We start from the raw sequence: 23465 nt of genomic DNA, 5'->3' as shown, positions 1-23465 counted from the left end.
CAACAGAAATACAAAACATTACACACAAGATTATGCAAAAAAAAAAAAAAGAAGAAAAAGAAATCCACACAAAATGACAGAAATACACAAAATAAATCTAAAAACATAAATAATATTGAAAAATACAAAAGAAAACAACATACACCAAACTTTTGTTCTTGCTTGTGTTCATTTTTTAATGCTAACGTGAATGTTGATCTGTGGGCCTTGGATTAGACAATCACATTTTTGTGGCCCCTGCTGTTGCTGATGCATGTTCATGTATATTTTTTTAAGTAATTAATATTTGATAAAGGCTAAGAGATGACTATTAATATAAGTGGTGCTAGATAAATAGAGTTAAATTGAATTGAATTGAAATTAAAAAAAAAAATTGTCCATCGCTGATCGAAAGGGCGTGCCATCTCTGGCCCCGCCCACCAGTGTAACCACGCCCTATCAGCTGCTCCTGCGTGAAGTTCAGAGAAGCTCAGAGTGAAGTTCACTAGCTTCAGTGTGTGGTGTAAGGGAACCTCAGTCTGGACACCACCGAGTCCTCCCGTTACAGTTCCGTTCCAGACACAGGTGGAGCTGCCATGTCCCTGTCAGAGCAGCTGTGGTGTCCCACCAGCGTCCAGGTAACGGTTCTCCAAGCCAGAGGCCTCCGGGCGAAGGGGAAGAGCGGCACCAACGATGCCTACGCGGTCATGCGAGTGGGCAGGGAGAAGTACCAAACGTCGGTGGTGGAGAAAACCGTGGCTCCGGTGTGGACGGAAGAGGCCACCTTCGACCTGCCGCCGCTGGCCCAGGGCGCAGGTGGAGGGGGTGTGGGGACACTGCATGTCCACGTCCTGCACCGAGCCCTGGTGGGTCCAGACAAGCAGCTGGGACAGGCTGTCATCAACCTGCTGCAGCTCAGTGAGGACCAGGACCGCCCCAAGACCCAGTAAGTCATCACACAGCAGCCACAGTTCGACTTAGTGGACAGATTTAGGCAGAAAAAGAGAGAAATGCTAAATGAAAGGTAACTATAGTTTGAAGAGTAAATGGAGTCAGCTCAGGTAACTAATTTAAACCTACAATAATACTATGGGATTCAACATATGTCACTCACATAGGATTGAAACGTGTGGTCAGATTTACCCTTTACTCCTGTAAGTATAATGGTAATAATCTACTTAAGCATGTCACCAAGTTATATTTCAAACTTTAATTATTTCATAAACTCTAAAGGAGGTTTTCCTGTTAGCAGCCTTCAGAAATCCCTGGAAATGCATTTCTCAAAAATTGCTTTTTGTCAACTATTTGGTCTTATTCCTCTCGTACAACAGAAATGTGCAAAGAAATGGCATATTTATTGCATTTTAATAAGGACATTGTGAGTGTGGGTATTATGTGGTGAAGGGGTTGCTAACTAAGCCTTTGTGGTCATGTGGGAAAGCTAAAGAGGAGAAAGGTGGTTTTTAGATCAAGAGTTTTACCCCCAGTTACACTAGTGGTTTATGTGTTGAAGTGTCCTTGAGCAGGACATGAAACCCTTAATTTGATGCCAATGGAAGGAGCATCTTAAATAGTGAAATAATAAAGTAAAAATTCAAATCCTAATGCTGCGTTTGTCACATAAGGTAGTTTTGGGTGGAAGAATTCCAATGCCTAAATTGTCTTTTGTTTTTAGTTGTAATTTGGTTATCTAAAGGCAGTGGCTATCCTATGGTGACATTCTATCCGTACACAGCGTCCTTATTTGGCCAGTTTAGGTCACATGATAGGTCAGTCATTGGCCAGTGTAGGTCGTGTGACTAAGACTAAGCCTTACCCTAAACCTAATCCTAACCCTAACCTTAAAATGCTACATACATGTACTTCGGTAATCATACCAATAGCACCGGGGGTTGTCCGTGCAGCAACCGTACAAATAGACATTTTCTTATCTAAACCCTTCTAAAGTTTGTCTTCACTTAAATAATTTCACTCACCCATTTTCTATACTTGCTTATTTCTGCTCCTAAGTTTGCAAGGATTCTTATTTTCTGCTCACCTAAGGCAGTCTACACACCATCAACTTGATGCCAGGTCCAACCCATGTAGACCAACAACCATTCACACAACTAACCCACTCACTTACACATTCCAAGCCAATTTCAGCAGCACTATTGATGGTTCTTCTTTAAAACTTGTTTCAGTAAACTTCTATGTATTTTTTTTTTCTACTATGTCAACTACATAGTTTTAAAATTCTTGGTAAATATTTGACCAATTGTGCGACTAATGATTAGAAACACGCCTGTAATCAAACTCTATTTGGTGGATCATGAATGTTTCCCTTTTTCTTCAGTGCAGTTTAGGGCTTTATTCCCTTTAAAGCAGACCTTGACCAAGTAGGGCCTCGGATTATTCGTTTAAAAATTTCCGAAATTCTATTTCAGGGTTTACATTACATTTTTCTGTTTTCTTTCCGTTTCATCATCTTTCCCTATTTTGGTGACTTTACTGCCTATCAGACTGGTTATAAGACAACATGAGCCATTTTAAGTCCACAAACACGGTTAGATTACGTCTTATAATGGATTATGTTATACCGGCTTGTCCCGCCTTCCACGCTAGCAAAGTAGGGTAGTTTTTGATTGGATACTTTTCAAAAAAAAAAACTTGGTTCTGATTTAGATTGTGTCCCATGGGAACATTATAGTTGAATTTTCATTCATTAACGAGTATATTTTTGTATAGTTATCATTTGCGTTATTTTTTTAATTGATAAAAAATAATAATAAAAATAGCCGACGAAAACTCAATTTTAAATAGAGAGAAACAAATAATTAGGTAAGATTGCGTTTTCTGTGTCAGATTGGTTTTTCCAATTCAGAACGTGAATTCTGTTTTTTTGCGAACCCAGAAAATTGGAGGCCCCAACTATGCCAAGATCAAATACTTGAGAGGTTCAATATCTTTGAATTGTTTTCCACTCAAAAGAACAAACAAAAAAAATGAAAAGATGAAAAGAAGGCAAACTACACTGAAGAAAACAACAGGTAACTTCACACTGTCATTCTCATCTCCTTCTACTTTACAGTAGTAATGCATTCCTCAGGTTACAGGCCTGGCTGCTACAACTGTAAAGTCTCATTATTTAGGATTATACTTTTGCCTTTAAGCAGAAAATTCTTTAGTCTAAGAAGAAGGTTAGAGTCTGAATAAGGTTTTACATGGGGAAATTTGATATCAGGACTAATCCATCCACAGTGAAGCTCAGTAAGAATGGAAAGTCTTTTTTTTTTTTTTCATACTAAGCTGTTCTGAATTGTTTTGGTCCCTCGACACGTGGCTAGCATTGCACAGGAAAAGCTGACTGCTGCTCCAGTTCAAATATCAAACATCAATGTTGGTTTATGGCCCTCCTGATGGTTAGTTTATCCATTTTTTGTCGTCTGTCTTTGATCATTGCTGCCACAACACTGAAGAGGTGTCATCAGCCATTATAGCTTATCTTCAATTGAATGGAAAACCATATTTATGTCCGTCATCTTTTCAAAGAGCAGCTGTCAACCAACTGGAAAGTAGCAGTTTTTTTTTCTGCTGCCACAGCTCTATGGTAAAAATGACATCATGGGGAGATGATATAGGCCATGGTAACCATAATTTGTTGTGTTGCTCAGAGCTGGATCACAGACTGGCGTTGGGTACACGTTCAGCCTGGTTCATGTTGATTTTTCCTCGAGCTTGTGAAAGCGTGCTGCGTCTGAGGTCTCAGTCCACCATCGGCCTCACATTCCTGAGCGTTTTATCAACGGAAAACAAATAGTAAGGATGGCAACAGCCGAGCAAGGTCAGTTTTTCTGAGCGAGGCCGTTTCGGTGGTACATGGTCCTGACAAATAGCGTAGCAAGTGCCAGGAACGTCTCGTACAACAGCTCCTCTGTTTGAAAATATGTGGCGTTAAACTCAGCAAAGCTAAGCTATTTTTACCCCTCGTTTACTCTTTTTGTGGACAGGTCTCTTACACGAGTAATTTTGAAACTACAAAATTGTATTTGGACAAAAACTAAAGATTAAGATCTTACTTTGAGATCTGGAATTGAACTCAGTCAACACACTAGGTTTTGCTTTATTAAGTATTACACATTATAAGACATTTGAGCAGTTTTTTCTTTAACTTCCATGAAATGTTTGTTTCATCGAATAAGAGCCACTTTTTTTGTATCTTTTGACATACTTTATTTTGGTCACTGCTTGATCACGCAATTTGCGTACTCCCAAATACACTCTAGGTCTGCACTTCTAAGGTTTTGTGTGTGTTTGAACAGGAAGATAACCTGCATGTTTGCGTACCTCTTGGACCAGGTTTGGACTCAGCTGCAGAATTTCTCCTGCAACTGTATTGCAACCTACTTCTTTAAGGGAGTTATTTCTTCCTCATTGTTTGAACCAAGTTTACTGTCTGAAAAAAGGAAAGCATGGCACTGAGCAGTTTCGTTTATTATATCGGAATATATTAAAAAAAAAAAACTAACGTCCAATGAGTGCTAGAGACAGGCACCAGCAGACCCCGAGACCTTAAAAAAAAAAAAAAAAGAGCAAGCGTGTCAAAAAATGGATGGATGGCAATTAAATTGCATACATGACACTAGGCTGATGTTTTTTTTTGGGGGGGAGAGGCTGATTAATAATAGGGCTACAATAAAGCGTCCCTTATTTTCACCCTTCAGAAAGTTTTCACAACTTCCTAAATGTGTCAAAAACTAATGGAAAGGCATAGAAAGTAGAGCACGACCAATATGGAATTTTTAGGGCTACGTCAAATATATATATATATTATATATATATATATCCCATAAACAAAATAAGAGCAATGACATACACAATACAAACTGTAGATGAACACACATTATTTGAATACCTAAACTATGATTCAAGACAAAAAAGCTAAACGCTCTAACATTAAAATAAAGGACCTTAAAGAGTACCTGTAGTGGAAATGTATATAACAAAAAATGAGTTTAAATGTATTACCCATAAACAAAATATGTGCACCTTTTTTTTTTTTTTTAAAAAAAAAAAAAAAAAAAAAAAAACACAAATAGGACTTTTAGAATGATTTTATACTATGGAGAGCTGCCATTTTGGACAGAATATGTCATTGATTCGCAGCAGAAAATGAGGCACAAGGGGTAACATGATTGTGTTCTTTAAGCATGTAAAAATAATACACAGAATATGTCATTGATTCAGAACGGTCTCTCATTTTAAAGAAATGGTGCATTGTGAGAGGTCGAGGAGTAACAGGTCTGTTTTTCTGTCGTTATGGTTCCGTGCGCGCTCTTGGCGCTACTACCTCCGAGGTTCAGAATATATCAGCTACTGTATATATCGTAGTCCGACCAATTAAGCAGCCGTGCTATTGGCCGATGTCAAATACTTGATGATAGCTAAAATCATCTCTAATTGAAACTAATTTAATTACTGACCACTACGGAAACATACGTCTGTTGCTTACAGCATGTTGATGATTTTATTTTTGTGTGAGCTTTACTCTTCTGTATTTTTTGAATATGATATAAGAACTTTTCAAGAATCTGAATTACAGGTCGTCGATATGGGATTTTCAAAGGCCAATGCAGATACCGATTTAATTGAATAAATGAATAAATCAGCCGATGGCCGATATCTAAAGCCAATTTTGGAAGCCGATATTTGAGGCCGATATACTTGGTTTTTTTTTAAAGTACATTGTTTATGAAAGACAATTGAAACACTCGTATGATATAAATGTATATATTAGAAATTGAATTAAATACACCAATAGAACTTTAAATATACCCGTACACAACTAAGTAAAACAAAAAGTACAGGACGGGTAAATAGCAGTAAAGCACGACAACAATATACAATGTACAATGTGCAAGTAGTCGGTTTAAATTATTCTTAACTTAAAGTATCAAGTAATTAAGTTCACAAAATATTTTAAAAATATACAATAAAACAGTAACCTGAAAAGTGGTTTGTAAGCCTATTCTCTCCGCACATGTTATAATTACTTTTTTTTGTTGTATATTCATACTTCATACATTTTTTATGTTCTTTTTTTTTTTCCTTTAATGGCTACTCTAAAGTGCTAAATAAAAATAAATAAATGTATATATAAAAAAAAAAAATATTGGTCGACCTCTAATCTGAATGCATTTATCAGTCTTCATCTCCAACAATTTGTCTTTCTGAGAAGTCACCTTGTTTCTTTGTAAAAACAGACACATACTGGTTTTCTTTTGTTCCACTAGTCCCACAAACTCTGTTTTTCTCTGTAGCATTAACAGTTTTGAGCCTTAGATTTTATTTCATTCAACCCTGAGTTGTTTTTCCCCACTCCTTTTTTCTCCCACTCACAGCTGTGCTCTGAGATAAAACAGACTTGAGCCACCACGGGTATTGTCTTATCAGCAGTTCGGACTTGACAAGGAAGGATGTGTGTCTGCAGAAAATAAGTAAACTAAAATACTCCATGTGTCATGGTCTAGTGCAGTGTAGCACTCTGTTCTGTCAAAAAGCTGTGAGAGAAATTCAAAAACATGTTACCCAATCATTGCAAGGCAAAACACAAAACAAGGATATCACCTTCCTAAACACTGTTGCAACTTCCTCTGTCCTAACTCAACTCTCACGCAATGCCTTAGTATTGTGATTGTACATTTTCTGCATCACTGTTTATGTGGTTACACTAAAACCTTGCTCTGCTATTTGGCTACTATGGGGGTGTGAAATTACACCCAGTTCATGATAAGATACGATACACTTTATTGGTTTCGCAAAATCAACATAATATTTTGAAAAGGAAAAAACAACAGATGTATAGTTTATCATAGTTATTAGATAAAATGAATAATAGGCTTCTTGTGACTACATCTGTTATTATTGATCAGCCTGTTGGAGGCCAGAGGGCATGGCTTTGTCCAACTATTCCAATAATTCCACAAAAAGGGGGGGCTTCTACACCCTTCATTAGTTTTAACCACATCTGAAGCATTCCTGAGTGAGGAGGATGGTGAAGAGGAGGAGGCGGGTGACTTCAAATTTACTTCCTTTATTATATATAAGTGCTGTTACAGGAGCAACGGAGGACACACATGCACATCGCCTTTTACTCATTTCCTCAGGAATTCCGATTTAAGTCGCAGTTGTTTGCTCACTGGTAAACTGACCTCTGATTTCTGCTGATAAGCACTTTCCAAATGCTGACAGATCTTTTTTTGCTGTTCCTTTTAAATTGTTCTGTTCCTTCTGGTACTCTACTCTTAGTAAAGTAATAGTCAAAGCTGACTCCCAATGATCCCATGAAAAATGTCACTTTTTTTGTTAATCTTTTTTTATTAAGTATTATAGTGCTTTTATTTTTGCATCATCTTGCTTTCTCATAGTTTGTTCTCAGACTAAGCTTTAAAAACAGAATATTTTCCTAACTTTTATGGAAGGCAGGTTGATCCTCTTTAAATGAAATCTCTCTTGTCTCTCTCTTTCAATTGTTTGACGTCTAACAGATAAATGTTATAGCTTTCCTAGAATGGATCATTGCAAAGTGGACTATTAAAATTCTATAAAGCTGTCTGCTTGTACAAGGACAACGCCTCACCCCATCTCTCCACCACCACCACTATGTAAAACCCATGTTTTGTAAAGTCAATAAGAAAGGACCAGCTATTACAATATAATATAATAGAGTAGAGAAATTGTACTCACAGAGTAAATTGAGAGTAGCTCCACTCTGTACACCATGTTTGTATAGGTCCCATGTGTGTTAGGCATGCTGTAGCATACAGAGATGAAGGCCAGTAAGAGCATCTCAAATGTGACAGTGGTTAGCTGGTCAGTTTTAGCTGCACCAGTGCTCAGCTGTTCTTTATCCTAAAGGTAACAACAGTTATCGGCTAAATTTTCCGCTTTTCTGGCCACTATTGTTAGGTTTCCATCATTGGTCTGAATTTTTAATATAAAAATAGTTCACCCCTTAAATTACAGGCCATTTTTTTTCCAAATTTATTACATTCTTTATATTGAAATACACTACAGGTATATGGGAAGTAAATGGGAAGTAAACGGCCAATAAAGGGAGGTTGGAAGATTGTTTTTGTCAGCCTTTGTCATCTTGGCTTGTTTGTGAAGAACTTTCTGGTTTTATTTCAGGTTGCGTGTGTCCTCCATGTACTATGGTTTAAGTGGACTGTAGGATTGTGTGTGCCTGTTTTTAGACTTGTGATAGACTCAGTCCTGAGTAAGATTAAAATTCTGCACATTTTGGAAAATAAATTTGTAGAGAACAGTCTGTTGAATATGTAAGAGAGAATCTTTGTGAATGCGTTCTACATCCTGCTGAATTAATCTAGTTTGTACTTTAAAAAGGAATGTCAAGGATGTTGACAGAATTTTCAAGTTGGTTGAATATCAACCTGCTTTCCCTCTCCAACAGATGGTTCAAGTTGCTGGACAAGGCTGGTAAACCTGACAAAGACAGAGGAGAAGTTTTACTAGACATTAAGTTCACAAGGAACAACATGACTTCAAGCATGTTTGATATTTCTGCTGCCGGCAAATCCCGCTCTCGCCTAAGCAAGTTGAAAGACAAAGTCCGTAGCAAGAATAAAGACTCTGATTCTTCATCTAGTGGCGTGCCATCGTTCTCTCAGGTTCTCACGGATAGTGAGGAGGACGATTATGGGGATGGTGAGATGCCTGCAAACAAGAAAAATAAAAAACAAAAGATAAAGTCTTTGTTTTCTACAAAGACTAATCTACAGAAGAACATGTCTCAGTCCATGTTGGTTCTACCTGCAAAGAACTCTTCACTTAGCAGCAGTCAGTCATCTGGTCTAAACACGGATTCTTCTAGTGGTCAGTATTTCACTTGTGAATTATTTCTGTAACATTTGCCTGGCAATGATCTTCTGAATTATGTCCATTCAGGTAAAAAGAAGTTTAAGTTCAAGATACATAAGCGCTCGGGCAGCTCGGATGGGAAAGATTTATCCTTTGGACATTCAAAGCAGGTCCCTGTGCAGCAGAGTACCTTGTGTATCAATGGCAGTCATATATACTGTGAAGAGCCACCTCGAGCCCCAAGCAGTGGCTCTAACTTTAGTCTGATGAGTTCAGGTCATGGATCAATGGATGATATCCCGGAAAACTCTTTGGCCTCTGTTGATCTATTGAAATCAGCAAGGAAGCACACAGCCTGGATGGAGCAGGACAAAAAAGAGGAAGAACATGCTTGGCAAGAAAATGTTCATAAAGCAGTAAAAGAAAACGAAACAGCTAAAATTGAAGAGGAAGAAAGCAGCAGCAACAATGATGAAGAAACAAACCAAGAAGGAATTTACAAGGAACAGCAAAAACAGAAAGACAGAAGAAGAGCTGAAGAAAAAAACTTTCAAACGGAAGAAGAAGAGAGACTTAAGAAGAAAGAAGAGGAGAGAAGCCAGCTTGAAGCAAAGAGCCATGACAGAATAACAGATGAAATTAAACGATTGGAAGAGGAAAGGAGAAAAAATGAGCAGGAACAGCAAAGGAAAAGAGAGGAAGAAGTGAGGGTAAAGACAGAGGACAAGGAGAGGATGAGAAAGGAAGAAGAGGAGAGGGTTCGAAAAGAGGAGGAGAAGGTCAAGAGAGAGGAAGAGGAAAAGGCAAGGAGACGACAAGCAGAGGAAATGAGAAAAGAGGAGGAGAAGAGGATGAGAAAGGAAGAAGAAGAGAGGGTAAGAAAAGAAGAAGCTGAGAGGGTCAAGAGAGAGGAAGAGGAAAAGGGAAGAAGACAACAAGCAGAGGAAATGAGAAAAGTGGAAGAGGAGAGGGTGAGAAAAGAAGAAGAGGAAGATGCAAGGAGAAAACAAGAGCAAAAAATGAGAAAAGAGGAAGAGGAGAGGGTTAGAAAAGAGGAAGAGGAGAGGGTTAGAAAAGAGGAAGAGGAGAGGATTAGAAAAGAGGAAGAGGAGAGGATTAGAAAAGAGGAAGAGGAGAGTGTTAGAAAAGAGGAGGAGGAGAGGGTGAGAAAAGAAGAAGAGATGATGAGAAAGGAAGAAGCTGAGAGGGTCAAGAGAGCGGAAGAGGAAAAGGCAAGAAGACAACAAGCAGATGAAATGAGAAAAGTGGAAGAAGAGAGGGTGAGAAAAGAAGAGAGGTTCAAGAGAGAGGATGAGGAAAATGCAAGGAGAAAAGCGATGGAAATGAGAAAAGAGGAAGAGGAGAGGGTGAGAAAGGAAGAAGAGGAAGATGCAAGGAGAAAACAAGAGCAGAAAATGAGAAAAGAGGAGGAGGAGGAGAGGGTGAGAAAAGAAGAGGAAGATGCAAGGAGAAAACAAGAGCAGAAAATGAGAAAAGAGGAAGAGGAGAGGGTTAGAAAAGAGGAAGAGGAGAGGGTTAGAAAAGAGGTGGAGGAGAGGGTGAGAAAAGAAGAAGAGACGATGAGAAAGGAAGAAGCTGAGAGGGTCAAGAGAGCGGAAGAGGAAAAGGCAAGAAGACAACAAGCAGATGAAATGAGAAAAGTGGAAGAAGAGAGGGTGAGAAAAGAAGAGAGGTTCAAGAGAGAGGATGAGGAAAATGCAAGGAGAAAAGCGATGGAAATGAGAAAAGAGGAAGAGGAGAGGGTGAGAAAGGAAGAAGAGGAAGATGCAAGGAGAAAACAAGAGCAGAAAATGAGAAAAGAGGAGGAGGAGGAGAGGGTGAGAAAAGAAGAGGAAGATGCAAGGAGAAAACAAGAGCAGAAAATGAGAAAAGAGGAAGAGGAGAGGGTTAGAAAAGAGGAAGAGGAGAGGGTTAGAAAAGAGGTGGAGGAGAGGGTGAGAAAAGAAGAAGAGACGATGAGAAAGGAAGAAGCTGAGAGGGTCAAGAGAGCGGAAGAGGAAAAGGCAAGAAGACAACAAGCAGATGAAATGAGAAAAGTGGAAGAAGAGAGGGTGAGAAAAGAAGAGAGGTTCAAGAGAGAGGATGAGGAAAATGCAAGGAGAAAAGCGATGGAAATGAGAAAAGAGGAAGAGGAGAGGGTGAGAAAGGAAGAAGAGGAAGATGCAAGGAGAAAACAAGAGCAGAAGATGAGAAAAGAGGAGGAGGAGAGGGTGAAAAAAGAAGAAGAGGAGACGATGAGAAAGGAAGAAGCTGAGAGGGTCAAGAGAGCGGAAGAGGAAAAGGCAAGAAGACAACAAGCAGATGAAATGAGAAAAGTGGAAGAAGAGAGGTTCGAGGAAGAGGAAAATGCAAGGAGAAAAGTGATGGAAATGAGAAAAGAGGAAGAGGAGAGGGTGAGAAAGGAAGAAGAGGAAGATGCAAGGAAAAAACAAGAGCAGAAAATGAGAAAAGAGGAGGAGAGGGTGAGAAAGGAAGAAGCTGAGAGGGTCAAGAGAACGGAAGAGGAAAAGGCAAGAAGACAACAAGCAGATGAAATGAGACAAGAGGAGGAGGAGAGGGTGAGACAAGAGGAGGAGGAGAGGGTGAGACAAGAGAAGGAGGAGAGGATGAGAAAAGAGGAGAGAGTCAGGAGAGAGGAAGAGAAAATGGCCATAAGAAAACAAGAGGAGAAAATGAGGAAAGAGGAGAAGGTGAGAAAGGAAGTTGAAAGAAAATCAGAACAAAAAAAGATTGAGAACAAAAATCCTGCTGAATCCAGGTCCACTAATCCATTTGATGAAGACTTCTTGTCTGATCCCTGTGAGGAATCTTCCAGCTGCTCTGAACCAACCATTAACACAGCCAGAGAGGAAGCTGCTCAGCAAAGGTGCTCCTACACACCACCGTAACAATATGTGTTGTTTAGCTAGATAACTATCTTAACTGTCCCACAATACTTTTTCTCTTACAAATTTGTTTTATTCTATGCAAATTTTGCAAGAGTTCCTTTAAAAAGCAAGATGTTTATTCATATATGACTTTTATTTGTTAAGAATCTTAATGCTTAATCATTACAATACAGAACCCATCCAAATTGTAATTTTCAACAATTGTACCATGTAGTGTAAATGCTGTCGTGCGTGTCTTTTCCAGGTCTCGGTTTTCTGTCCCCACTGACGGTAAAAGCTTGATTGGTTTTCAAAGGGAGAAACGTCTAGCTCCTCAACCACCAGGAAGTCATCCAGCTGACAAAGGAGATCAGGATGCATCACCACAACCCCCTGTTCACAATAACAAACAAAGCATAAGCAAAGATGGCAGAACTGTCAGTGTTCACCCACAGCGCTCAGTGAACTTCATCACCCCCCTGAGCAGGAGTCCACAAACTCCCGTAGAATCAAAACATATCAAGAGCACAATGGCAGTCGCTGCCACCAAAGAAGCAAAAGACTCAACCAAACCTGCTAAACGTCTCGCCCCCTCCAGACCTCCCTCTGAAGAGGAGCAGCCACAAACCTCCCACAAAGACTTAAATCAAAGTCTGGTTGTTCACTGCCTCAATCCATTTGAAGATGATGAAGATGAGCTCACAGCTGAGGTCGATGCGGCGGTTGCGGTCTGTTGGCCTCCTACTGCATCACAAACCGCTGTTAACGATGCAACCTCACAGCCCAGAATGAAATCTGTAAAGGCGGCCCGTGCCCCTGCACCTCCAGCATCACGTGACACCGCGGTGAACGTGTCTGTCAGCCAAAACACTACAGGACCCCCTGAGAGGGAGAAACCTGCTAACCAGACTCCAGACGGGAAGGGTACCACTGTGGGTCCTGATGTGCAGAAACACAGTGAGAAGACCCAACCAATCAAAGATCAGGACAGTGTGGAGGCTGGAGCTAAAAAGGACGCTCCTCCAATGGCTTCACGCAGGTGACACCATGTTTAATAAATGCATCTTAACAGTCTGTCAACAGCAGGGTTACAATTATATTTTCATTTACCCATGTTCAATTACAATTACAGTGACCAGCATTTTTTCCAATTACAATTAAAATACAATTATTTTTTAATCCTCAAAGTCAGTTACAATTACATTCTCAATTACTAAATTACAATTACATTCTCAATTACTAAATTACAATTAATTGCAATTACTGAGCCTGAAATGAATAACCTAATAAAAATTACCCTTCCTCTTGTGTTAGCTTTCTGTTAGCATCTCCTATGATAAATGTACTAAAAACAAATGTCTATCATCTCATTTTTTTTCTAATACTCATCACACAATAAATCTCAAATAACTGTATCCTAAACTTAAACTTTCTCAAATATAAATCTAGTTCAAATAAAATGCAGTATAAAAATATCTTAGGTGGTGCACTTGTCACTTTGTGCACTAATTCTGTCTATACTGTATTTGTACCACTTTAATAAACATGATCAAAAACTAATTCTAGAAGAAAAAAAAAATGTCTCTGGGGTCGCCGGACATTTGTGATATCAAAATTGGGTCACGATTGGGAAGCTCTGGTATATATAGTAGGCTGAATTCTTATAAAGTTATAGGCTTTAAATTAACTTACTGTTTAATGTTATAATATTGAAAAGCTTACATTTATTTAATAGAAGTCAATATTACTACCTAAATAATTTTCTCTAGAAAAAATGCTCTCAGTATTGATTAGCAACTAAATCTTTTTTCTCACACAGGAACTTATGCCTGTAAATATATAGTGGGTGCAGTAGCACCTCCCTGAATAAGTAGATTTATAAAGAAAGTACATATTCAATTTAATTCAACTTTATGTATATAGCGCTAATTACAACAAAAGTAATTTCAAATAATAATATAACCTAGAACATAACTAAACTACATTGTTTTAGTATTATGTATTTCAAGAGTAGTGGGAACAAGTATTTGAGTTTTGTTTTTATTCAAACGCTCTATAAAAATCATATTTTGTCCCTTATATGTAATTATAGATTTAAGTAATAACTTAATGATAAAATATAATTACATAAAGTAGACATATGAATTAAAGTGTTTCATTCATGTATTCACCTCAGTCGACATATAATGGATCACATTGGACTTGGTGTTGATAAGAGGTGTCACTCATGTTCTACTGGTATGCTGAGTAGTTATGTTTGTGGATACAATGTGCTCTTGTATCTTGATATCCTGTCACCCTGCACCAAAAACTATTACATTTCTTCTTGTCAATGCAGGCTTCAACCTGTAAAACCTCTAAATCCAGTGGAGCAACAACAGGTGTCACGTGTTCAAGGAGAAAGTGATAGCAAACCTGTAGGAATCCTCATTGAAGACAAAACAAAGGTACGCCATATCTTTTTTTTGACACCAACTTGGGGGTAGCTTTTGTTTGAAATTCTTTCCACGGACAACACTGATTGTTTCTTTAGTAGTTCTTTTTTTTCTGATTTAACTCTTTGAGTGCCAGCCATTTTAAAAATTTCTACCCACTCAGTGCCAGCCATTTTAGAGCATTTTGACTCATTTTTAAAGACCCACAGAATATTTTGTACTATGACAATCTGAATTATGAACGATTAAAATCTCTATTTTCATCAGAAAAAAAGAATTTTGTTTCACGCTTGTTTCGTATCCATGATCCGCAGTTGAATAGAGGCAAGTTTCACTTTAGTGACACCTGAACATTGGTTTCCGCCTATAAAACTACTAAAACAACACTGAGACCTGGCTTTTGATGGCATCATTGTTATTATTATGCTATCTAGTCTCTCCCCCCCCCCGCCATTCTCCACACATGCAACTTCCTCCTCCTCCTGGACATGCAGAGTGTCAGCGCTTTCCTCGTTTTTTTGATTGTTTTATCTCACCATCGCGACACTCTCAGTAGTCGACTTAGGTTTCACACACGCTCTGGTCGAGTGTGAGCTGCTGGGAGCTTCAGCATCATCTCTCGTAGTGCCATTTTCTGTCTCGTAAACTATTTTCCTCTTCCTCTGAGCTCTGTCCATCACGGGTGATCTCTCATCCAAAGGTGCGCTGCTGCCACCTACATGTCACCAGTTGGTCACTACATCATTGTACAAGTTAGATATTCACCAGAGAGCTTCGTCACACTGTCTTCTAGCAACCCCAGCCGAAAAACACAATTCTCGTCCATAGACGTGAATGGCACTCAATGAGTTAAATGTGTAGTTTTTGAAGAAGAAATTTCTATGATTTGTGATTGTGGCAGGAAAAGGGCACTGGACCAAAAGGGCCATACTCCCAGCTGACCCGGGAGGAGCTGATCTCTCTGGTGCTTAAACAGGAGCACAAGCTCTCAGAGAACGATAAGAAGATATCGGAGCTGGAACAGTATATTGACAAGATACTGGTGAGGGTCATAGAAGAGCAGCCAAGTATTTTAATGTCACTAAGCTCCATGAAGAAAGCTACCTAGCTTTATTCAAATCTGAATGGAACAAAAAAAAGGTTTATGTTTATCCCCACAGGGCTTTTTTTATTTTAGTGTGTTGTTGAGATTTCTTTGTTAGGTAAATAAAATGAAGATTAATAAAGAATTAAAATGCCAATATATATATATATATATGGAAAAAAAAACCTACTTCTGCCATTTCTTGTTTTGTATTGATATCAGTGCCAACCTGGTGTATCTTCAACAACTAAATGTATATAGACTTCACTGGAGACGGAGATCACCTAATCAATGTATAATACTGAAATCATGACCTTTTGTATGTTTGATAACTGATTATTGTATTGTCAAATTATGCACTAGTTCTGTCGATTTATTTGATCTCAAATGTCAAACGTTTACACGATATTTCTTACCATTTGTAAAGCACTTTAATCAGCCTCCACTGCTACAAAGATTTACACTGTATACTGTACATTCGTTGCTGCTTGGAGTTTTACTTAATAAAATGAGCATTTACAAGAACTGTAGAATTTGTTTTTTTTTATTGATTTTGAGGTTATTTTTCAGGGTCTTCTAATTTATTTTATTATTTACTTTATTCTAATGTAGAATATTCTGATGTTTAAGGTAAAAAAAAAAATGTTATGTGACCCATTGGTTAATAATAAATGGGTCAGTTTTTTTCATACCGACTGTTGCTGACTATTGTTCTCTGTTTGAGTGACATCACTTGATCAAGCCTTTTTTAACATCCCACACTACAAAATAAGTAAAAGTATCTATGACTCATGCTGATATCAGTATTGGCCAATATTCAAGGCTGCATAATCGGTGTCGTATTGGAAGTGAAGTGGGAGCACCCCAATTATGGATAGAATTAAATCATGGAAATGTGATTTATTTTGATATTTGGAAAAAAGAAACAAAAATTTCCATATATGTTTAGGTTGTTTTTATATCTTGTAATTGTATTGCAAACTCAAATTTACAAAATGATAAAAGTTAGGTTTTTAGAAAGCAAAGGCTCCAGGTTTATGAACAGCGACGCCTAGCGGCACAAACACAAATCTTCCTACTCTTCACTGCCATTACAAACATTCTGTGGTTTTATTATGAAATGTGAACCTTTTTTTCCATGGTGTGGCTTTACTTTATAACAACAAAGTTATAAAAAAAATTAGAATCATTAATTTTAATATTATATTGAACTAACAGTGGATTCATGTATCAATAAAATGACATTCATTCATGCATATTTGTTTTACACTGTTGCTAATATAATTTATAAAATTATCTAAAAAAAAAAAAAAAAAGAGTGCAACAAGATGAGTTTTACTTATTTGCTCTCTCCAAACTTTACGTTTCAGGGGTCGTATTTTACAAACACATTATTCTGAGGGTTGTCTTAACATCTTCACAGAGTAAAATAAATAAGAACCGTAGTTTAAAATAACCAGATTAGGACTGGGGCATTGTGGTCAGTTTGAGACTATTTCACATGTTTTATTATCCTGTGTCCATTAGCCCTTAACCCTTGGGCTTACAGTGTTTTCAATAAAATCGATGTTTTCGCCTAGAACAGGGATCTGCAACCTTTACTCTCAAAGGAGCCATTTTGCCTCATCTCACCTGGATTAAAGTCCTCCTGGAGCCAGAAAAAAAACCTTCTCAATGAAGACAATACAGTGAATGAAATTCTATACAGTTAAAATGACATAGAATAATGTTTGATTTCATGATTTGATTTATATTGATCATGTAAATGGCAACCTTAAAACAGATTAAAATAAAATGAAATAAATTAACATCAAGAAATAACAAACAGTATCTTGCATCTTCAAATTCTTACACATCTCAGTTTACATGAACACAATGTTATATAAAGAAGATTATTTTTAGTTAATGTATTTAAAGGGCTACAAAAAGTAACTTGAAGTTTGATAACACATGATCATGTGATCAACACATGCTAATTTCTCATTTCTTGCCACACATAAAACATGCATATTTAACCTGCACATTGGTGGTTAAATGAATCTGTCCCCACACAATTAAAATCTCTATTTTCTTCCAGAATAGTGTTTTTGTTGGTTTAGTTATCTTACCATGGATTTAAAACTTAAGGTTAGCCACAGGTGCAGGAAAGTAGATGGTCTGTAGATGTTGCAGGAAGTGAAGTAGGAAGGTGCTGAGTCATTGCACAATGTGATTTATTTTTAGGTTAACAAATTGTTATATCTTGATTTTATTTGTCATTAATCAATAATAGCCTCTGTTGGAAAATAACAACTCTTTATTTCAATAGGGTTTTTTTTTTTTAAAGCTATAGGGAGCCATTTCAAAAGAGTCAACGAGCCACATGAGGCTCCAGAGCCGCAGGTTGCAGACCCCTGGCCTAGAACACATTGACTATCTTCTCTCTACTAACCTCTATTTGAGAATCTAAAGTGGAGTGTTTCCATTGAACAGAAGAGGGCAGTTTTACACTTCTTTTAGTGCACAGCCTGCCGGAAACCATTAGAAGAAGAAGAACTGCAGCGCTGTGAAAAAACTAAGCGGAACGTTTACATTGCCTTTCGTTGCATCTACCCGGAAACCTTTGAGACGACACTGCTTTGACCAGCTGTATTTATGCAGCGCTGCTCGTTTGGTTTAGTTTCTGAACAACTGGGCTGATTTGGAAGACAAAAAAATATTTCCAAGTAGGTCAAAATGTAATAAATGATTTTTTGGAACGAACCTCTTAAGAATTTCGTCTATTATCTTGATCAGGTTTAAGAAGAAAAGAGAAAACACTCGTGGACAGTTTGGTCACCTCTGTTTGTTTTTAAACGGACTGCTTCCGGTGTGTCGGTGGTCAGCGGTCAGTAGTCCTAGACCATGGCCACAGCAGGGTTGGTGTGTCCGGACTGCGGCTCTTCCAACATAGTGGACGATGCCCTGTACTCCCAGGCCCAGATGGTGTGTGTGGACTGCGGCTCCGTAGTGTCGGAGGGGCTCCTGGCTGCAGACCCGCTGGAAGGTTCCGGTAAGCTCCAGAGTAAACACACGACCTCACAGATTATCCCTTTAAAACGAGGTGAATCAGTGGAAAGTGTTTCCAGTCTTATGTATTTTAAACAAGGTGTCCAATATAAGGTGTGCCGACCGAAAACAAAAGGTTTAAAACCTTATAAATTAAGAAAAATAAGCCTTTAGTATTATTAGTATTATTTATTTTATTTTATTTTTATTTTATTTATTTTTTTGGGGGGGGGGTTAACATTAGCAGTGTGCATAGTAGTTTATTTAAATTGTTTTTTTTGTTTTTTTTCATTATTAAGTTGTTTAAAATTATAATACTTGAAACAACTTGTGCATTGAAAAATTACAAATATATAATTTTCTAAATCTACGCTTCCTACATATTCACCTAACATAAAGTGACGATGAGATATGACAATATTGAGTTTTTGGGAGACAAAATGCATCGTTACACTATCAATCCACTAATACCCCGCAGTAGACCTTCCAGCACAAAAAAAAAAAAAAAAAAAAAAAATAGACGATATTGTTCCTAAAACGTAGCTTTTCAGAGTTGATAAAATGATGTATATAAAATAGCTTACAGGTAACAACTACTACCCAAAGACAGGAAATTGCCTCTGAAAAACACCATGTGATCTGTGATGTTATAGTTTCAACTGTGGTCACCTTATTCTTGGAGATGATACATGTAATTATGAGTGTGACTTTTGTTTCATAGAACGGTAGCTTGCTAATAAAGATGAATATTATTCTTATGAAAAAATAAAATTCTTAAGAAAAAAACCTATAATTCCACATGAACATGCATCAGCTCCAGTGGGGAGAAATAAACATGAAATATTTAACATTAAGCTGCTTCTTTTTTTTTTTTAATAATGATTGATGTTGATTACTGTTTCCATGCCGTGTTAAATGAACCTCTGTAATTGGAAAATGGTAATGTTTACAACTATTAATTATATACAGTAATTTGTTAGCCTGCCTGTAATTCTGACGTCAAATTAAAGGCTCAATTTAACACATTTCTTTTTATTTTATTCATACAAAGGTCATAACATTCTGATTGCTTCAAATTTAAATACGTCCGAGGTGTGATTACTTCACCACAAAATAGATACTAATATGTGTTACTATTAAAATGCTTTGGCAACAGCTATAATTTAATGAAACTGTATGTTGATTATTCATAAAATGCATGATTAAGTATTGTATTAGCTCTGTTCTTTTTTCTGCAGTTATCAGTTTCAGCAGATCCACAGCTGTGTCCAAAAAGCAGTGTAATAACCTCATAAAAGGTGAGCTCTGCTTATTGAAGGAACTGCACTTCACAATGCTACACATGCTATTTACACCTTTCACTTTCCTTTTCGTAGGTGTGCAGCGCGTGAGAGCCATATGTCAGATTCTCAGGGTGCACGCTGACATCGGGGATATGTCACAGGCTTATTACAACCAGGCCTACCAACACCAACATTTCATCAATGTGAGCCTTCACAAGAAACACATCCTGGCGGGATGCTGCGTGCTCGTAAGCTGCAGGCTGCACAACTGGCCCATTACCATGGCAACCATTGGTTACCTGGTGGATGCCGACATGATAGAGGTGGGAAGGATTTATCAAGAGATGCTCAAGATCCTTAGCATTGAGGCTCCGATCTTCAGCATCAACGATGTGATGGAGACACACATTAATGAGTGAGTGGAAAACGCACAAACGGTGTCATGATTTTTGTGTTGCTCAGTGTATGATTTTGTCATTGGATTTTCTATTCGAAAAATAATATTAGAAAACAAAAAATAAGTAAATGTTTGATTTTTATTTTAAAATTGAAAAAATTAGATCGAACTTTAAGGTGTTTTTCTTTATCAGGGTCAAGAAGGGATAAACAAAACAAAAACGGTTGATTTTTCTTTTCCGTTTCTAAAAACATAAAGATTGGATTGGATCCAAATTAGTCACTGGATTTTCTATTCAAAAAAGGATATTAAAAAAATCAAAAATGAGTTCATTTGATTTTCATTTTCAAATTCAAATAATTACGATTGAAATTCAAGGCGTTTTTCTTCATCAGGGTTGAAAAGGGATAAACAAAACTGTAAAAACCCGTTGATTTTCACTTTCTGTTTCTAAAATCAAAGAAATGTAACTCTATAAGACAGAAATAAAAACACGTTTTTTTTCCCTTGTCCATCAACTTCTGTCACACTGAAGCGCCGAAATTCTTTCGCCCGGTCCTCAAACGCGCTCTTACTTTGAAAACAGCAACTTCCTGTTGCACCATATGAAAAGATTGGGCCTTTTTTTTTGTCTTCTAATGTTTGATTTTTTGGTTTTTAGAAAATGAAAATGAACCACTTTTTAATGTTTTTTTTTATACCTCCTCAACCCGGTGTCACGTACTGAGTGAATGAATTATTAATTTTTTAAGCAAAAATTTATTTTCTGGTAGTACGCATGTGCTTAAATAATCTCAGTACAATACGCACTCAGTACATGACACCGGATAAAGGAAAATAGCTTGAATTTCAATTTTATTTTTTGAAAATGCTAATTAAATAACTGCTCTTTTTTTTCTGTTCAATATCGTTTTTGAGCAAAAAAAAAAACAATTGCCAAAACATACTCATACCCAGAGGTGTAAAGAGTACTGATATATCCTGCTCGAGTAGTACTGTTACTTGATTGAAATTGTACTCAAGTAAAGTACAAGTAAGTCGTACATAAAATACTCAAGTACAAGTAAAAAGTAACTCAATTAAATAGTACTCAAAGTAAAAGTTTCTAGTTACTTTCACCCCCACGTTTATTTTTGGTAATACAACTTTCCATTGTTCCCTTGCATACAGTAAACATCTCATGTATAAAATGAAGAGACAAAATCTTATTTTTAATATTTATTTTATTTATTTCATTATTTATTTATTTTTTTTAAATAAAATAACACCAATTAATTCCATGCAAAATAAAAACATTTCCAGGCTCTAAGTATAGCTACAAAACTGAGAAAATAACCAACATTAAATGCAGTTTTTTTGATGCCGTGCATTACGTTTAATCTGGTTGGTCAGCTATGATGTGATGATTCATTTGATTGTTGTCTGGTCAGTTATTTCATTTTTTTGTAGTTTGGCAATGTCTGTTGATCATTTTAAAACAAAAAATAATATTGATGTAGAAATGTAATGAATTACTTTAATACTTTTAAAATGTACTTAAGTACACGTACAATTAATGATTTAGAAATATACCTAAAAAATTACCCTTAAAAGTAACTCAGTAACAGTAATGTGAGTACTTGTAATCCATTACTTTCACCTCTGCTCAGACCTATGTCAATGATACTCAGGACAAGCTGGTGCATATCTGGTATTTTAATGTTTGTGTTGCTGTTGATTTAAAAACATGACACTTTGAATGATCCAAATAATTCTGTTTTTTAACATCCTGTGAAAAAACCTTAAAAGTTTAGTTTTGGATTTCATTTCTGAATTGTTTTTTTTTTTTTTTTTTAATTCATTTGACAGCTACAAAATTAGCTTGCTCGAGGTTTCTGAAGAGCTCGCGGAGAATTTAAAGGACCTGACGAAAAGAGCCGCGGCCCTGGCGGAGATGGCGGCAGCTTCCTGGATCGTAACGGGCCGTAAACCAGCTCCCATCATGATGGCAGCGACATATTTAGCCTGGCAGTCCCTTAAGCCGTCAAAGTTGCGCCTCGGTCTCTCTTTGAACAAATTCTGTCTGCTCACCAAAGTGAAACTGGAGAAGCCCGCCTTGAAGAGAATAGCTGAGATGAAGGAAATGCTGTGTAAGCTTGGCAGAGAACTCCCCTGGGTCAAAGACGCAGTGTCAGCACATAGCATCGTCCAGCACATTGAAGATATTCTGCAGTACAGAAACACCCTGTTGAGAAAGGCTCTAAGGAACCATGAAAACACTTTGATGACGGAGGGTCACACCAGCAGTGTGGAGGGTCCTTCATCTGTGGAAAGCACCCCCATAGTTCCCATACATCCCACAGCCTCAGTGGAAGAGTCTCAATCAAGGTTTCAAAGGAAGGAGCAGTCAGGAGATGTGGACAGTGGCCCATCCACGCTCTCAGAGCACAGGGAAGGTCAGAGGAAGGAGGAGCCGATATTAAACTGGGGTAAGAGAGAACTGTTTGCTCCTCCGTGTGTGATTCACTGTAAGAAACGCAGAGTTCAGTCGCCGCAGCTCAAAGACGTGACGGGAGATGAAGAAATATCTGACAGTGAAATCGACTCCTACATACGGACTCCACAAGAAGTGCAAGAGTTTGCTTCATCACAGATGGTTTTGTCCTCATTAGGGACCTGAAAATAGATCAGTTTGACTTTTCTGTGATTTGGTTTAGTTACTTATTACATAACTGCTTTATTGCAGGATCTTATTTAGAGTATGCTCCAGTTTTAATTAAAATGAATTAACTTTTCTGTTCTTGTTTCTTGCTGTTCATAGTTTATTTTGTATTATTTTTTACTTTCCTAACCTTTTAAAATAAAGGTTATGATAATTTAACAACAACTGTTTCTTTCTGTATTTACAGAATGGGCAAACTAGACGACATTCACTCCCTACTACTAACTTTTAGTATCAGCAACTACTTTACAGACGTTGACTTTAAACCAAGGACATGTTGCAATGTTTATTTCTACAAAGTCGTTCTTACTCCGATACGCAAATGCTTTGACTTTTTGGTCCCTTTTAAGGCTGCTGCTGTGTATCGGTTTACTGGGTGGAATGGAAACCAGTCTATCTTTAGAAATTAAAGCCATTCAAGGCAAAAAAAATTTAGAAAAAGCTGTCACACAGGCACCAGGGCTGCTGACTTGGTTTAGTGGAACTAATAAATTATCACAATTACTTCATCGGTGTAAGCCAAACTATTTAATATGCCAACACTTCTGCTTTCTCATTTAATTAGTAACGTCATACATCGTCGCTCTCAGGTCGGATGGAGGGATGGATGCTGTCACACATTGCTCTTGTTTTTGATCTCTGAGACCATTTTTAAACATTTTATTGACAATGTTCCAACACAACACTGACAGTATGTAGTAGCCACCAAAGCACACTGGTGTTAGGATACATAATTAAAACAACAAACAGCATATCCTTTGGTCGAACCACACCAAAATAAAAGCACATTTTTGCATATAATTTCAAATTGT

The 23465-nt window shown here is 37.4% G+C and overlaps 2 protein-coding genes across 4 annotated transcripts; both read left to right on the top strand.

The window, feature by feature from the left end:
- The first annotated feature begins 449 nt into the window (after window positions 1-449).
- Window positions 450-15770, top strand: LOC114473225 (trichohyalin-like). Of its 3 annotated transcripts, none has more exons than XM_028462718.1 (8): window positions 451-925; window positions 8432-8853; window positions 8926-9617; window positions 9687-10205; window positions 10398-11725; window positions 11992-12765; window positions 14065-14173; window positions 15063-15770. In XM_028462718.1, the coding sequence occupies exons 1-8, from the start codon at window positions 576-578 to the stop codon at window positions 15267-15269; spliced, it is 4401 nt and encodes a 1466-aa protein (XP_028318519.1). In that variant the 5' UTR covers window positions 451-575; the 3' UTR covers window positions 15270-15770. The 3 variants fall into 3 exon arrangements, with proteins under 3 accessions (XP_028318517.1, XP_028318519.1, XP_028318518.1); XM_028462717.1 differs by having other exon boundaries at window positions 9687-10601; window positions 10794-11725; XM_028462716.1 differs by having other exon boundaries at window positions 450-925; window positions 9687-11725.
- A 2069-nt stretch (window positions 15771-17839) lies between these two features.
- Window positions 17840-22692, top strand: brf2 (BRF2 general transcription factor IIIB subunit). The gene is made up of 5 exons (XM_028462719.1): window positions 17840-17950; window positions 18021-18276; window positions 19511-19570; window positions 19649-19970; window positions 21801-22692. The coding sequence occupies exons 2-5, from the start codon at window positions 18129-18131 to the stop codon at window positions 22609-22611; spliced, it is 1341 nt and encodes a 446-aa protein (XP_028318520.1). The 5' UTR covers window positions 17840-17950; window positions 18021-18128; the 3' UTR covers window positions 22612-22692.
- The last annotated feature ends 773 nt before the right edge of the window (window positions 22693-23465 follow it).

Source organism: Gouania willdenowi, chromosome 12 (assembly GCF_900634775.1).
Source record: "Gouania willdenowi chromosome 12, fGouWil2.1, whole genome shotgun sequence".
NCBI classification, from domain to species: domain Eukaryota; kingdom Metazoa; phylum Chordata; class Actinopteri; order Blenniiformes; family Gobiesocidae; genus Gouania; species Gouania willdenowi.
Note: the sequence above shows the minus strand (reverse complement) of the source record. Positions and strands in the feature narration are given on the sequence as shown.